Below are 14868 nucleotides of genomic sequence, written 5' to 3'. Positions count from 1 at the left end.
TCGTTTGGTCATGCTGCAAATCACAGATGAATGCAAACCATGATAGGACGGAGCCAGTTTGGAATCAGAGACAACAAACCATGATAGGATGGAGCCAATTTGGAATCAAAGACAAAATTTGGGGAAAAAAAATAGATTCACAAATTAATGGATGCAATCCAGAGACAGATGAATGCAAACCATCAAAGAAAGCAAGGCACTTCCTCTTGTTCTCATTAAATCTTAGATAACACTGAGATCCCATAACAAACCACCTAGACTTAGATCGATCGAGGCACACGACACATGAGGCGACGCATCACTACATACACACAAACACGCAAGAACAGCAAAAGGCATCCACGACCACCCACTCAGCCAAGCTGAGATGAGAATCCGACGAGACGAGAAGAGACGAGACGAGACGGGCACCACTACTTCTTGGGCGACTTGGCGGCGGCGGCCTTCTTGGGCGACTTGGTAGCGGAGGCGGCCTTCTCAGCCTTCTCGGCGGCCTTCTTGGGGAGGAGGACGGAGTTGATGTTGGGGAGCACGCCGCCGTGGGCGATGGTGACGCCCGCCAGCAGCTTGCCGAGCTCCTCGTCGTTGCGGATGGCGAGGAGGACGTGGCGCGGGATGATGCGGTTCTTCTTGTTGTCGCGCGCCGCGTTGCCCGCCAGCTCAAGGACCTCGGCGGCGAGGTACTCGAGGACGGCGGCGAGGTAGACGGGCGCGCCCGTGCCCACGCGCTGCGCGTACCGACCCTTCTTCAGGTACCGCCCGATGCGGCCCACCGGGAACTGCAGCCCGGCCTTGACGGACCGCGACACCGGCTTCTTCTTCGGCCCTCCGCCGCCCAGCTTCCGCCCCGCCGCCGCCTTCTTCGCCTTCGCGCCGCCGCCGTCCATGGAGTCGAGTCGAGGGTGCTCGTGGAGGGAAATGAGGATTTGGAGGGAGTGGTAATTTGGGTTTGGGAGGAAGCGGGGGATTTTTTTTGGATTTTGGAGTGGTTTCGGCACGACTTTTATAGCGGCGGGGATGGGGTGGGGAGCCGATCCGCGTGACGTGGGCTGAGCGCTGTTGGATTTGCGGGGAAGGCGACGACCGGGATTCATCTTTGAGGACGCGATCCGTGGGAGGGGGCAGCAGGCCAATCAGGAGCTAGAGATTCACAGTTTCGAAAAGTGAAAAGTTTCCGGTACTGTAGCATTTTCGTTTGTTTGTGACAAATATTATCCAATCATAAACTAACTAGAATCAAAAGAATCGTCTCGTGATTTACAGCTAAATTGTGTAATTAATTTTTGTTTTCGTCTATATTTAATGTTTCATGCATGTACCACAAGATTCGATGTGACAGAGAATTTTGAAAATTTTTTGGTTTTGAGTGTGAACTAAACGAGGCGACAGTATGTGTTTGGGTGATCTGTTGGGTGGGTCGGTTGGCGGCAAACGGCGAGCCCGCAACTCAGGCCTTGTCTGGTTTAGTTAGGGCACTCACGGTGCCTCTATCACATAGTCCAAGACAATTAATTATATATTATTTATGGTATTTTGCTGATGTGGCAGCATATTTATTAAAGAAATAGGTAGAAAAATAAGACTCCAAGTCTTATTTAGACTCTAAGTCAACATTGTTCGAGGTAATAAATAACTTTAGACTCTATAATAGAGTCTGCATTATGAGTGCTCTTAGAGCATCAGAAAGAGATTAGCCAAAAACATAAGCCAAATTTATTGATTTAGTTATTCTCTAAAATAGATTTGACAAGAAATTATTAGAGTACTCCAACAGACTCTGTAAAAGATGGCTAGTGAGGTAAGAGTCGTTTACAGAGTCTGTTGGAAACATTTTTCCTTCAACAAAAGCTAAATTTACCTTTAGAAAATGATTTAGCTAATCTCTTGGAGATGCTCTTACAAAACATTTTGCAAAATGGACACTATAGCACTTTTATTTGTATTGAACAAAAATATTCAATCATGGATTAACTAGGCTCAAAAGATTCGTCTTGCAAATTACAGCTAAACTGTGCAATTAGTTATTGCTTTTATTTATATTTAATGCTCTATACATGTGCTATAAGATTCGATGTGATGGAGAATCTAAAATTTTTTGTAAAATTTTAAAAACTAAACAAGACCTTACCTTAAAAACAAAAAAAAATCAAGATTCTCTATCACATCAAATCTTACGGCACATATATAGAGCAATAAATATAGATGAAAACAAAATCTAATTATATAGTTTGTCTATAAATCACGAGACGAATATTTTAAGCCTAGTTACTCTATCATTATTCAAAAACTTTTTAGATGTAAATAAAGCCTCGTGCCAGCATGATAACTAGACTGGTGAGGCACTGACTCGGCGCCAGCACAATAGTCTAGAAGTTGTTTAGGTCGTGTTTACATTGGAGATGAATAATTTTTATGTGTTATATTGGATGTATCGGAAAGATGTCGGAAAGAATTTTAGAAACTAATAAAAAAATAAATTACATAACTCGTCTGGAAACTACAAGACAAATCTATTAAGCATAATCAATCTGTTATTAGCACATGTGGGTTACTGTATCACTTAAAGCTGATCATGGACTAACTAGGCTTAAAAGATTCGTCTCGTGATTTTCAACTAAACTATGTAATTAGTTTATTTTTATCTACATTTAATGTTTCATGCATGTGTCCAAAGATTCGATGAGATGGATGAAAATTCTTTGGGTGGGGAACTAAACAGGGCCTTACTTCTAGTTCCACCCCAAAACCTAAAAGTTTTCAAAATTACCTGTCACATCGAATCTTTAGACATATGCATGGAGTATTAAATATAAACAAAAATAAAAACTAATTGCATAGTTTGGTCGGAATTTACGAGACGAATCTTTTAAGCCTAGTTAGTCCATGGTTGGATAATAATTACCACAAACAAACGAAAATGCTACAGTGTCACGAAATTTTTTTCTTCCAAAACTAAATACGGCCCTACTTTTGGGTGTGTTTAGTTGCCATGAAATACAAAACACAAAATATGGTACAACAGTCGACTGGGTGTGTTTAGTTGCCATGAAATACAAAATACTAAATACCAAATATTTTGGAACAATAAAATACAAAATGTTAAAATTTCAAAATACTATATTTTTCTGGTGCCGGTGGAGGTGGGCACAGGCTCCTAGGCATTTTCTTTTTTATAACCTCTTGTAGCAAAAATCCAAAATAGAAAATAGTCATCTTTTTCTTAAATAATTTGCATAGTGTTTTAGCTCAAAATAATGGACCAAAACCTAGAATTTTTTTTGGATAAAAGGGAAACTAAACACCCCGTATGAGTCTAACGTTTGAGTACAATTATACTAGGAATCAACATCAAAAAATGGCACGGAGCAAATATGTAATGAAAGGTATTTTATATTTTAGATTGTAATTAGATTATCTTTCTTCTTCTAGTGTGTTCGTGCATAGTTGATATATGTTTGATCTTTATAAACTCCTCACACCTAAAAAAATATTCCAGCTCCGTCACTGTCTAATGATATACTCCTTATGTCCTAATATATAAGGTGTAACCATTTTTTTGTTCATGTCACATAATATAAGACATTTCCTCTCTCAACATTAATACAATAGTACTAGTGTTGTGAGAGAGAATTAAATATGTTCTTGGTCTTCGAATTAAAGGTGATTACGTCTTATATACTAGGACAGAGGAAGTATTTCTAAGGCTGAAAATTAATAACCACTTGCAAGTCATTAGCTACAGTGATGTCCTATCTTTGCTATAGCTAGTTTGATATATAAAAATCGTCTACTTGTGCATTGTTGATGTATGATGCTATGTAGAACTTACAAAAAATAGAGATTTTTTATGGTGCTTGGGAGGGTTCCTCCCATCAATCTTTTTTGCGGCAACAATTAATTAACGATTCTAATTAAGGACTCCATAACCCACTTCAACCAAGGCACCCCTTGTGGCTCGCCAGGGCTACTCTTGGACCCCCTTTCAATTGAGAAAATATCTTGAGAGTAAAAGAACACAATCCAATCTCTTGCATCACTTCAGATCATATTTGGAGTGAGATTGAGAGCCTCTAGTGCATTGCTTAGTGTTCTTGCATCTTGTGGCACTAGATGTGCAAGTCGAGCTGGTGGTGCTCTTTGTTACTCTTGGTAATTATCGTCACCTAGCCGTCGGTGATTGGAGGATTGTTGAGCAAAGGGTAGTGATTGTTTCTTGCTCTAATCGATCAATTGTGTGGGGTTCTTGTGCCTATTCCACGTGGGATATTCATAAAAGACAACTATAGTGAAATCATGGCTTTAGTAGTGCCTATCTAGTGGTTATTGTGGTGCCTGTATGGTGGGCTTGACATGTGATGCTAATCAGCGCATGAACCACTTAGTTTGGACTCACCACAATTTGGGCGTAGGTTGCCGGCAAGCAACCGAACCACGGGGATAAATCTTGGTGTCTTGTTGGTATTCTTAGTTGTCACTTGCTTGGTTCAGTATAGCACTCCTTCACTTGCTTAGTTCTTTCCTAGTATACTTGTGCAGTGCTTGATTGCTTGCTTGAGTAGCTAGTAGAGTAACTTAGTTGTAACTAGTTATAATTGGCTCTCTAGAGCTCTCTATTGTAGTAGTTGTTAGATTGCTTGTTTGAGTGAAATTGACCTTATAGATCATAGCAACTAGTATTGGTTAGGAGGCTTGTTTGTGGTGAAGTAGAGCTAGAGCTTTGCTAACCCGCCATCTTATTGTGGGGACCGGTGGTTCTAGACCCATGAGTGGACCACTGGCTCTGCACTAGTGGTGAAGCTAGAGCAATTTAAAGGGTGGTGCGCTTCTCTTGTAGATGTAAAAATATAAGCAACAACCACGGTGAAAAATAAATTTAATAGTGTTTTTTTAATTTTTTTGTGGGGTGCGTTTGCACCCACAAGCTGTAATGTAGCTTCGCCACTGCTCTACACTATGGTCTTGCGAATGGTACATGCATGGTCGATCTTGTCGTAGAACCAGCTCCCTCTGCGCTCACAGGTGTGGCTCTTCGTCGATTGTTTCCCCGCCATAACCCACCTCTCCGATTTGATACGGACCGATGAGATATAAGCTCATCTTATCCCTATCCTATACGTGGTTATTATCCCATTCCAAATATACAAACAAGGGTCATGACCTTTCCTTATTTCTTAGACCTTGCTTAGTTTTTAATTTTTTTTGGTTCGGGACACTGTAGCACTTTTATTTTTATTTGATAATTATTGTCCAATTATAGACTAACTAGGCTTAAAAGATCTATCTTACGATTTACAGGCAAACTGTATAATTAGTTTTGTTTTTGTCTATTTTTATGCTTCATGCATGTGCCGCAAGATTCAATGTGATGGAAAATTTTGAAACGTTTTTGATTTGTGGTTGAACTAAACAAGGCCTTATTTCTATTGTCTCTTTTCAACAATCCAAACATCATCTAACATTTTCATTGCTCCAGCTAAGCCATACTTCCTCCATACCCATAAAAACAGGTTGATAATAAGAAGGTTGAAATATCTATAGCACCCCCATTTTCTTCTTTCCCTTAGCCCATCCCTCTGGGGAGACCGGGATCCCGCGGCGCACCACGAACTCCGCCTCCTCCGCTCCGCCCCTCCCGCCCTGCCTCCCGCGCCGTCTCGCCCCGCCTCCCTCCGTCGTTCCTGGCCGCCGGGCTTCTTCTCCGTCGCCGGCTACGCGCGCGGGGAGGGAGGAGGAGCCGCAGCGCGTGGATCCAGGAGCTTCGGCGTCCGGTGAGATCTACTTTTTTCAGCCCCTCCATTTCCCGCAGCTCTCTCTCTCGCGCGTTTTGCGGAGATTCATCGGTAGCGACGGCGGGGCAGTCCCAGGCTCGGCGGCGGCGTCAGCGGATGCCTCTCCCCCCTCTCGCCAAGGCTGCTAAGCTAGTCACTGTATGGACGGTGGTTCCTGTGGTCTCGAGGGAGTGCCGGTAGTCACATCTGGCGGCAACTCTCCATCCAGCGCTGGTATCCCGCTTCTGCCAGAGAAGCGCTGTGGCTCGTTTCCTGAAACTTGTGGAGCCGCGGGGGGCAGTGCTGGCCCTGAAGGTGTGCCAGTGGTGACATCTGCTGATAACTCTCCAGCCCACGCTAGTATTCCGCTTCCCTGTGATTCCGCTGATAAACCTTGTGAAGCCGCAGCGGGCAGCACTGCTCCGTTGGAGGCTCAGATATGTACGGGTTTCTCCAATTCGATCAGCTTGGAAGTGAAGAAAGGCCTCCAGAAGTGCGCGACGTTCCCACCTACATCTGGTCAGGCTAAGCAGGAGGATGGTTCATGCTGCTATGCAGATGATGGGCTCAAGGCTGCTCCTGCTTACGAGCGCTCTGTGTCCTTACCTGTGAGTACCTCATGTTAAATTGTTTTACCATTTGTCCGAAACGATTGCTATTGTACTTAAGTTCTATTACCAAGTCGTACCTGCTCTGTGTACTTGAATGACATATCTTGGTTGTGACCATATGATCAAAGTTAGGGAACCTTCACAACAGACTGGATAACTGGATTCCAACTAGGGTTTTTAGTGTTCACTAGCAGCCTTAAGTAATCAAATTTTGTTTATGCTGGCTTCCCAGTTTGTTGCCATGATTCACTTATGCGCATACAAAATTAGCAACCACCTTTTGAAATGCAATAATAATCTGAACTAATTTAAAGACATCTTGGTTTTATTCTGCGTTAACTGAGTGTTTGGTGGCTAAAGCTCAAGATAATCTCGCCATATTTGCGTTTCTTTCTTATTGACTTTTTTTTTTAAAAAAAAGGGAGCTAAATTGTAATTGTTTCAAGTTGTACGTCACCTGGCATTCCTTGTGCAAGTGTAATTCATTGGTTCTTCTTGCTTTGGTTATAATTGGGAAGCTTGCATGTGAACTGAAGGCTCATCCGTTTTCGTTTGCACCACTCTTGTAACTGGTAACCGAAGAAATGTTTAACATGCACGGTGATGAATGCACGTGTGAACTAAATCTATTGATCTGCTTGTTTATGTAACGGTACTATGAAACTGTATTGTCGGTTAAAGTGTCCTGGTATGCCTCTTTACTGATCTGCTATCCATGCATGCTGGACAAAGTTGGCAATTTGGCGGCACATAAACAGCTAATAGCGCCTTTTTCATTCACGTGAACCAACCGGGCTTATTGTCCTTGACATTTTGGACATTCACAATTTTTTCAGTGAAATTCTATTGCTAAGTCGTGTAGTTGAATGGGACCTTTTGGTTGTGACCATTATATGATCTGACTTCCCGAATCTGACAACAGGCTGGATTCCAACAAAAGTTTTATAGTGTTAGCTAGCTGCTTTAAGTAATCAAATTTGATATATGATTGCTTCCTAGTCTGTAGCCATGATTCATTCATGCTCGTACAAAATTAACAGCATCCTTTCTGAATGCAATGATACTTTGAACTAATTTAAAGATACATGGTTTTATTATTGGTTAACTGTGTGTTTGGAGGAGTTGAAGATATGTAGGGCCAGCAGCTGGCCATATTAGCAAGTGGCAGCTATGCCGTGCCAGAGCCTCCCAATGCATCTTTTTTCTTTATTGATTATTGATTGCCTTTTTCTTTAAGAAAAATCGGAGTTTCTAATTGTTTCAAGTTGCTTGTCACCTGGCATTCCTAGTGAATGTTATTACCATTTCTTATTGTTTTGAATATAATCTTGTAATTGGTAACTGAAGGAAGGTATAACAAGCCAGGCGATAAATACATGTGTGTACGAAATCTATTGATCTGCTTGTTTATGTAACGGTACTGCAAAACTGTATTTACCGCTTAAAGTGTATTAGTATGCTTTCGTGTTGAATATTGATTTGCTATCCATGCATGCTGGACAGTACCTGGCAATTTGGCAGCAAAAACAATTTACGCTTCCTTTTTCATTGATGTGAACCAACTGGTTTATGCTCCTTGATGTGTTGGACATTCACTATTTGCTCTCTGGAGCTTTGTTTGATAAGTGACGAGGCATTAAGGCCTCTGGTCATTTATGTTGCCTAACAGAAAATTATTGACAGCCCTCTTCAATGTGTCAGCAGCCAACTTTAAAGCTCATCCCTGCTATGAAAGGAGGCCGTGAAAAGAATGGAATAGCATCACCAACAGAAAATCGCCATGTCAAATGGGCTCCTGATGTGTATGACCCCCCGGTGACATCGGTATGCCATTCAGTGACTAACAGCTATCAGCGCCGGTCAAAACACCGCAAGAAGGAGAAGAACAAACAGAAGAAGAAACAGAAGGGGAAGTCAAAGAAGAACCAACAGAGTTCTACCCAGAATCCATCTGCACCGCAGGTTTCTGATCTTGGGTATGTTTTGTTTACTGGCGTATTTTTACAGCTATTTTGTCTCTGTTAGTGCATCTGCATGTGATATTCTGTTGATTGATTTACACACATTGAACTTGTTAGGTTGAAAGGTGTTAGCACCACTGGTGGCCAGTCTTCAGTAGACGATCTGAGCAAACATGAGGCTGGGATCATGGATTACAGCATGGGCAGTCAGGAAGCCAAATGTGGAAGCAGCTTTCTGCGCGAGTCTGTTGCTAAAATGCATTTCTCGATCGCTGAAGCTTCCTGAGAGGCGCCCGGTTTCTGCAGATGCACCCTCAGTTCTGTAAATATGATGGATGTATATAAATAAATCCAGCATGCTGTTTGTGGTGTTGTCGTGTGCGTTGTGCTGCGTTAGAGGTGTTTGAGAGCTTGGCCTGGTGATTTGGAGAAATAATTTTTGGACAGACTCTGTTCTGTATGTTTTGGACGGCAGACATATCTATCTTCAATCCATGGCTTTGCAGTTGTTGCCTAATATTAACCATGATTTGTTGGTTGTATTTGTAGAGCTGTATTTGGTTATGAATACTCGCATACTAGTTGATTACATAATATCACGTCTGGCCTGGCAGTTTAGTGTCTGAATCAAGGCTCATCAAAACAGAGATACTAGGTGTACCCTGAGAAATGATGGATGTTCTGAACTCAAGTTATACGCCGTAAGATATTTAATTAGTTGAAGTTTTATGTGTCATTTTCAACAGTAGGTCTTGTTCAAACTTCAGCCTCAGCATCCTTCATCCAGGTTTTGAGAAAGCACAAGGTAAACAGTATCACAGGGCATTTCTGAATACTAGAATGCCATCATCAGAAAGTTGCTGGTCATGGCAAGCATGACCAAGCTATAGCAGAACTTTGACGAACACGCACGCGGAACACGGGGTAGATTGATTGTTTCATCACTGCAGTGCCCAGTGGATGCAGTTGACATAGCCCATATCCTTTACATTAGTCATCTGAAACTGATGATGCTCATGCTCAGGCAGCGGCAGTTCATTGCTGGCCTTCCTCAGTTTGCACGGCCCTGGATCACGTCAAGGCCAACCTCGGCGGAATCGGTGGCCTGGAGCTCCACCTGAATGCCGTCCAGCTCCCGCTTGAACCTCTCCTTGGAGCTGGCGTAGATCATCTTGCTCCTCACGCGCGCCGTGTCAGGAGACCTTCACAAACACACATTGCAATTGCAAATGCAATTGCAGCCATGGATGGATGTCAGGCACAGCACAAGCCAACAGCATCAGCACACTGAACTCTGAACAGACAGATAGAGCAGCGAGGAGGAAGGAAAGGACATGGCGTACCAGGCGATGAAGAAGATCTTGCTCTTCTGGCAGTTCTCCTCGGTGACGAAGTCGTAGTCGAAGATGGCGTACCTGCACTCGTTGGCAGGGAGGCTGGCGGCGAAGTCATCGTAGTTGAGCACAGGCTCACCCACCTGCTCCACCACCACCATCTTCTTCTTCTCGTCGATCTTGTAGATGATGAAGCGGTGGGTCCTCTTGGCCTTGAGCTCCAGGAACCGGCGCTTGCAGTCATCGTCCACGGCCATCCCTGACGCCGCGTTCGCCTGCAGGGAAGAGAGGAAAGGAAAACAAGATTCAGAGTCATTGAATACTGACTCGATGATTTCTTTGTTGCAGATCAGCATCCTGAAATTGCAGAGTAAACAATCGCTTGCTACTTACTTTGTACCAGACTCTAGCTTTCACTTTCATTTTAGGTGTGTTTGTGATGCAATTGTAAAAGAAGTTCCATATATATCATGTAGGACCAGGAATAAGGTGAGATAAGCACGTTGGGACCAGACCAGGGACCAGCCACCAGTCCCAGGGGATGGTGCCTGTGCCAGTTTCAGAGTGGGATGGATCTTCCTTCTTCGGCTGCAGTTGGTTGGGTTGCCTGGCTGTGTACTGTACCTCTCATTGAGCTGATCACAACTAATGCAAAACGACTGCCAGGACAACGGCTGCCGAACAAACTGAAGTCCGCGATAAAGCCGATAATTAAGGTGTGGTACTTGGCGGATCTGAATGACTGAATGTCAGGTGGCAGAATGTGGACATGTCCACCCACACCATAATGATCGGTGCGAGTTCACACAGGTCGGCATGAAACAATGATCCTGACTATGAGGAGCAACAAACCGGATCGGTAAACACTAAACAGTGTGATGAACGGAACCTCTCTGACATTTCTCTTTGGTACATCTTCTTGGATGTGTCATGAATGCCAGACTGCATAAATTCTAGTAGCATCCACAAGCTCAGAGGATGCATCTCGCATGTAAACTTGTGTATGTAAACGAAAAGAAAGAAACTATTGCTAGCACATCACATCTGATCACCAGAAGTATGAATCGGAGGCTGGATTACAGGATTATTACTGGTAAGTCCTGCTGTAGGTGCCTTAACGGTACTTGCACATCACATCTATGCTTGTGACACAAATCGAGGGTGAGTTCCCTTGATTAAACGAGGCTCTAACTAACGGGAAATATGCCGTGACTGAAGGGAGATTTTTTTTTATTTAAGAGAAGAAGAGGAAGACGCATGGTAGATCCGTCGATCGCACGCAGAATCCTTCGATCGTACAAACGAAGACGCAGATCGCGTTGCCGATGAACAGTGAACAGAAACAAGTACAGGGCGAGCAGCAAAGGTAGGTGCCGTGTGTGCTTACCATCTGCGCGGGCAGGGCTGGAGACGGCTCCGCAGCGGGGAAGAGACAGGACGGGATCGGCGGCGGGGCAGGAGCCTCTGATGAGGTTGAGGTCTGAGCTGCAGCCGCTGGCGCTGGGTGGTGGTGAACTGGTGATGGCGAAGCAATGGTGGTGGGTATTTGTGTGGGAGAGTCGCGTGGGATGGACGCGCCGCCCTCTCTCTCTCTCTCTCCCTCCCTACTGTGATGTCCTCCTCCACGGCATCTTTTTTGGTCGGGGGGGGCGCTGCGACTGCGAGCGGCGGGGCAGGCACCGACCCTGGGCCCCACGCGTCAGCTACCACTCTCTCTCTGCGCCAGCCACACCAGGGCCCCCACAGGAAGATGCCCTGCCCTACTACTACTACTTTTGTAGCCACCCGTGTGCGCGGTGGGCCCACCGGGATCACATCACGTCATGTCATGTACGGGCGGCGGCCCAAGAGTAGGGAAGGATCGGTGATGAATGGCCTTCGGGCCCAACCACTCGATTTCAGTAGGAACGCGACTCGTTGTTGGGCCGGCGTCCGTCCGAGGAGGTGGGAGGCTGGCCCGTTTATGTGGCGGTAAGATGGCCTTGGGCCAGGAACAGAGTGCGCGGACGCAGGCCCAACGGCCTGCATGCAGGGCCCATGGGACATTGAGCCACAGGTTCGGGCTCAAACATCCACTCTCTCAAAAAGTGCAGACTCAACAGTGGCTGAGGCTTTCCTAAAAAAAAAAAAACAGAGGATTAGTAGAGGATTCAAGCACGCATGATGTAGAATTTAGCTCTACACCATCCCAAGGAACCTATGAGGAATATCATGCATCATCTTAACACGTCCACACGCACACATGCTTAGAAGTACCCAAAAAAAAAAACCAACTTAAATTGACCACACAAATAGCAATCGTCTCTTCATGTATCCCTACGAGCTAGATCGAACCTCCAAGAGATTACGTAGACTTATACTCCGAATTTTATGATTCAGCTAGCCATCCTCTAAAATAAAACATCCTTGGAAAAATAGAGTAATATATGTAACAATATTTCTACGTCATCCTTAGATTGGATCGCTTGTATGGGATGAAGGGCGAGCACACCGTTCGTAGTGTCAAGACCATAGAAGAAGAAATGGGCCTTGACACTAGGCATGCTGGCTCTTCTCAAAAAGGTGGGCGATGAGGTCATGCAGCGACATCTGCTCACTGATAAGCTTCGACTGTTTGGCGAGCTCGGATACAGTATGTAGAAAGTCTCCTCTGAAATGACATGTGTCTCTATCGGCGAATCTACCCAAAATATTATTGGGCTCATCGTGATCAATTTCATTATATGATTTAATTTTTCTTGAGATGGAACAAGATTTTGCTAAGGAATTTACAAATTCTATCAGGATAAATCCGCAAACAGTACTTTCAGCCATGACTTTTTAGACCAGTGAACAGGCTCGCTCTACGATCAAGTACCCAACGAGGATCTCTAGCACCATGTATTTCCTCAGTCTCATGAACAAGTTTGACTTTCTGGAGATGATGATGGAGATATTTGTTACTCTGGACTAGCTGATATAATATATAGTTGTTGGATTCTTATTTCTTTCAAAAATTCTTTAAACTAAATTTTATATAACACAAATAACTACTTTTGTTTTCGAAGTTACTCTAAATTGCGATTGCTAAACACACATTACTACTGCATATATAAATGGTTTTTTAGAGGTGCCTTTGATTTATCTCTCTCCATACTAGAAGCAGTTGGCAATGGGAGTATGGGACGTGAATGTGGCTTTAGAAATCACACCTATTCCTAGACAGTGGCGGAGTTAGGATTTGAAACTTGGGTATTCCCACTTCTATGTCATAAAAAGTCGAATTTATAGGTTTAAAATATAGCAAATAACACTGCAAAACAACAACTTTAAACCAATATTTACTTTCTAGAATCTAGACTTCTAATTGAATGGCTAGTTTTGTACTTGTTTTGAGCTCAAATGTGGAAAAATACTAATTATAACATTCACATTCATATATAGGTATATACACATATATACATGAAAATGTACTAAAATAATTGAGCATTCCCAGGAATACTAGGGAATACCTCTAGATCCGCCCATATTCCTTGAGATGACCGTCATATTAAGGGATCATCTACCATCTCGGAGATGATTTTCTTAAATGACCCCATCTAAGAAATAGTTGCCATGCTGCAAATTAATAAGTTTTTTTTTTCATATGAAGTCAAATAAAGACTAACTTTATATCATAATTATAGAGCTTCCAGGATCTAAAACTTTTTAGTGATATCATTTAAATTTGATAAATGCTTTTAAATCCAGTTCTTCTTACTTTCCAAATTACCTATATTGAATATTTGCTAAAACTTGTCATATTTTCCACTTGGCCCGTATGTTGCATTTTGTTTGATCTTGATCGGCTAATAACTCATGACAGCTTGGTGCAGTGTACGCCTTTATATAATGTTGGAAGGTCAACTAACTGCATTGTGCATCTGAACATATGTGATCGGTCCAGACAGTCGAAGATGGCAAGGACCTGGCGTAATGTTGAGGATATTACTAGATTATACTGTACTCCCATGTGCGAAAGCACCTTTAGGCCTTGTTCGGTTATCACCGATCCTACCCTACAACCATTCCTAGCCCATCATTTCTTCAGTATTTTGAATAAGGCAGAAACTATTTCTGGCCAAACCAGGTCAGAAACATGGTAACCGAACAGGGTCTTAGGGTGTCCGCAATGAGGGATCCAAATCCTCGTCAATTTTGAAAATAGAAAAAAAAAGAAAAGAAAAGCCCAGCCGACAACATATACGGGTGGGCGCCAATGGAGTTAGAGAGAAGATGGTGCACTGGGTACGCGAGCTGATCGACGAGTTCGTCGCTGGCTGCCTAGCTTAAATAGCTAGCGAGATAGAATAACCTTGTTAGAGACACCTTTAGAACTTCCAAGGCGTAATCTGAACAGTAGGAGTATATATATATATCTATCTATGCTTGTGCCCACCAGTGGAAAGGGAGATGAGAAATTCTGCATCTGCACTACTGCTATGTAGAGAATAAAGCTCTACGTACTCTTATAGCTAGTAGCTCCAAATTGGCTTGGAAATGAAAACCGACGATGATTTTTAAACGACACTGAAAGCTAGATTCACTAGCAGGCATTGCAAGTTTCAATATATGCCTAGCCCCTCTCGGTGTGGAGGAATTCCTACACATAAAGTGACATCCTCTCATCAACACACAAACACACCCCCATATAGGAATTAATTTACAAATTTACGTGCATATGCATGCTCCAGGTAAGGCCTTGTTTGGATGTTGTCAGATTTATCTTAATCCACATGTGTTGGAGTGGATTTGGGTGGAATTTAGTTCAAGTTTCACTCTAACCCACCTCAATACACGTGGATTGATGCGAATTCGACAACATCCAAACAAGGTCTAAAGTTATTTCAACGATCAGAACGTACGGACTACTATATATCTCCAGCACAGATCGACCATATGTGAAATCTGCTGTATATCTCTGCTCTGCTGGTTAATGCATGTCTAGGGTCAGCAATGCATGCAGCCTTGCGCTTGCATCCATGCAATGGCGTTGAAGATTGGCAGGATATATATATATTTTTCCATTCCACGCTAGCTTGAGGGAGTATCATATCATATCTGTAATATTTTATATTCCGCTATGTAATAAACACTGCGATGGTACATTTGAGATTTGTCTACTTATGTGTGCGACTGTTTCTGGGGCACATATGAGTCTTTTATGCATCCTATT

At 43.2% G+C, this 14868-nt stretch overlaps 3 protein-coding genes across 7 annotated transcripts; 1 reads left to right on the top strand and 2 right to left on the bottom strand.

The window, feature by feature from the left end:
* LOC8068690 (probable histone H2A.5) lies at nucleotides 171-992 on the bottom strand. The gene has a single exon (XM_002439115.2). It carries the CDS (start codon nucleotides 885-887, stop codon nucleotides 414-416), a length of 474 nt encoding a protein of 157 aa, XP_002439160.1. The 5' UTR covers nucleotides 888-992; the 3' UTR covers nucleotides 171-413.
* LOC110430205 lies at nucleotides 5534-8880 on the top strand. 5 transcript variants are annotated; one of them, XM_021447420.1, is made up of 4 exons: nucleotides 5536-5768; nucleotides 5859-6376; nucleotides 8081-8355; nucleotides 8458-8880. In XM_021447420.1, exons 2-4 carry the CDS (start codon nucleotides 5930-5932, stop codon nucleotides 8624-8626), a joined length of 891 nt encoding a protein of 296 aa, XP_021303095.1. In that variant the 5' UTR covers nucleotides 5536-5768; nucleotides 5859-5929; the 3' UTR covers nucleotides 8627-8880. The 5 variants fall into 5 exon arrangements, with proteins under 5 accessions (XP_021303096.1, XP_021303094.1, XP_021303092.1 ...); XM_021447418.1 differs by having other exon boundaries at nucleotides 8063-8355; XM_021447421.1 differs by having other exon boundaries at nucleotides 5534-6376; nucleotides 8084-8355.
* On the bottom strand, nucleotides 9093-11311 carry LOC8068689 (actin-depolymerizing factor 7). Its single transcript, XM_002439114.2, has 3 exons — nucleotides 11062-11311; nucleotides 9684-9949; nucleotides 9093-9542 (listed from the first exon to the last, which is right to left on the bottom strand). Exons 1-3 carry the CDS (start codon nucleotides 11062-11064, stop codon nucleotides 9392-9394), a joined length of 420 nt encoding a protein of 139 aa, XP_002439159.1. The 5' UTR covers nucleotides 11065-11311; the 3' UTR covers nucleotides 9093-9391.

This window comes from Sorghum bicolor, chromosome 9, assembly GCF_000003195.3.
Source record: "Sorghum bicolor cultivar BTx623 chromosome 9, Sorghum_bicolor_NCBIv3, whole genome shotgun sequence".
NCBI lineage: Eukaryota > Viridiplantae > Streptophyta > Magnoliopsida > Poales > Poaceae > Sorghum > Sorghum bicolor.
The sequence above is the reverse complement of the archived record's forward strand: the minus strand, read 5'-3'. Positions and strand labels throughout refer to the sequence as shown.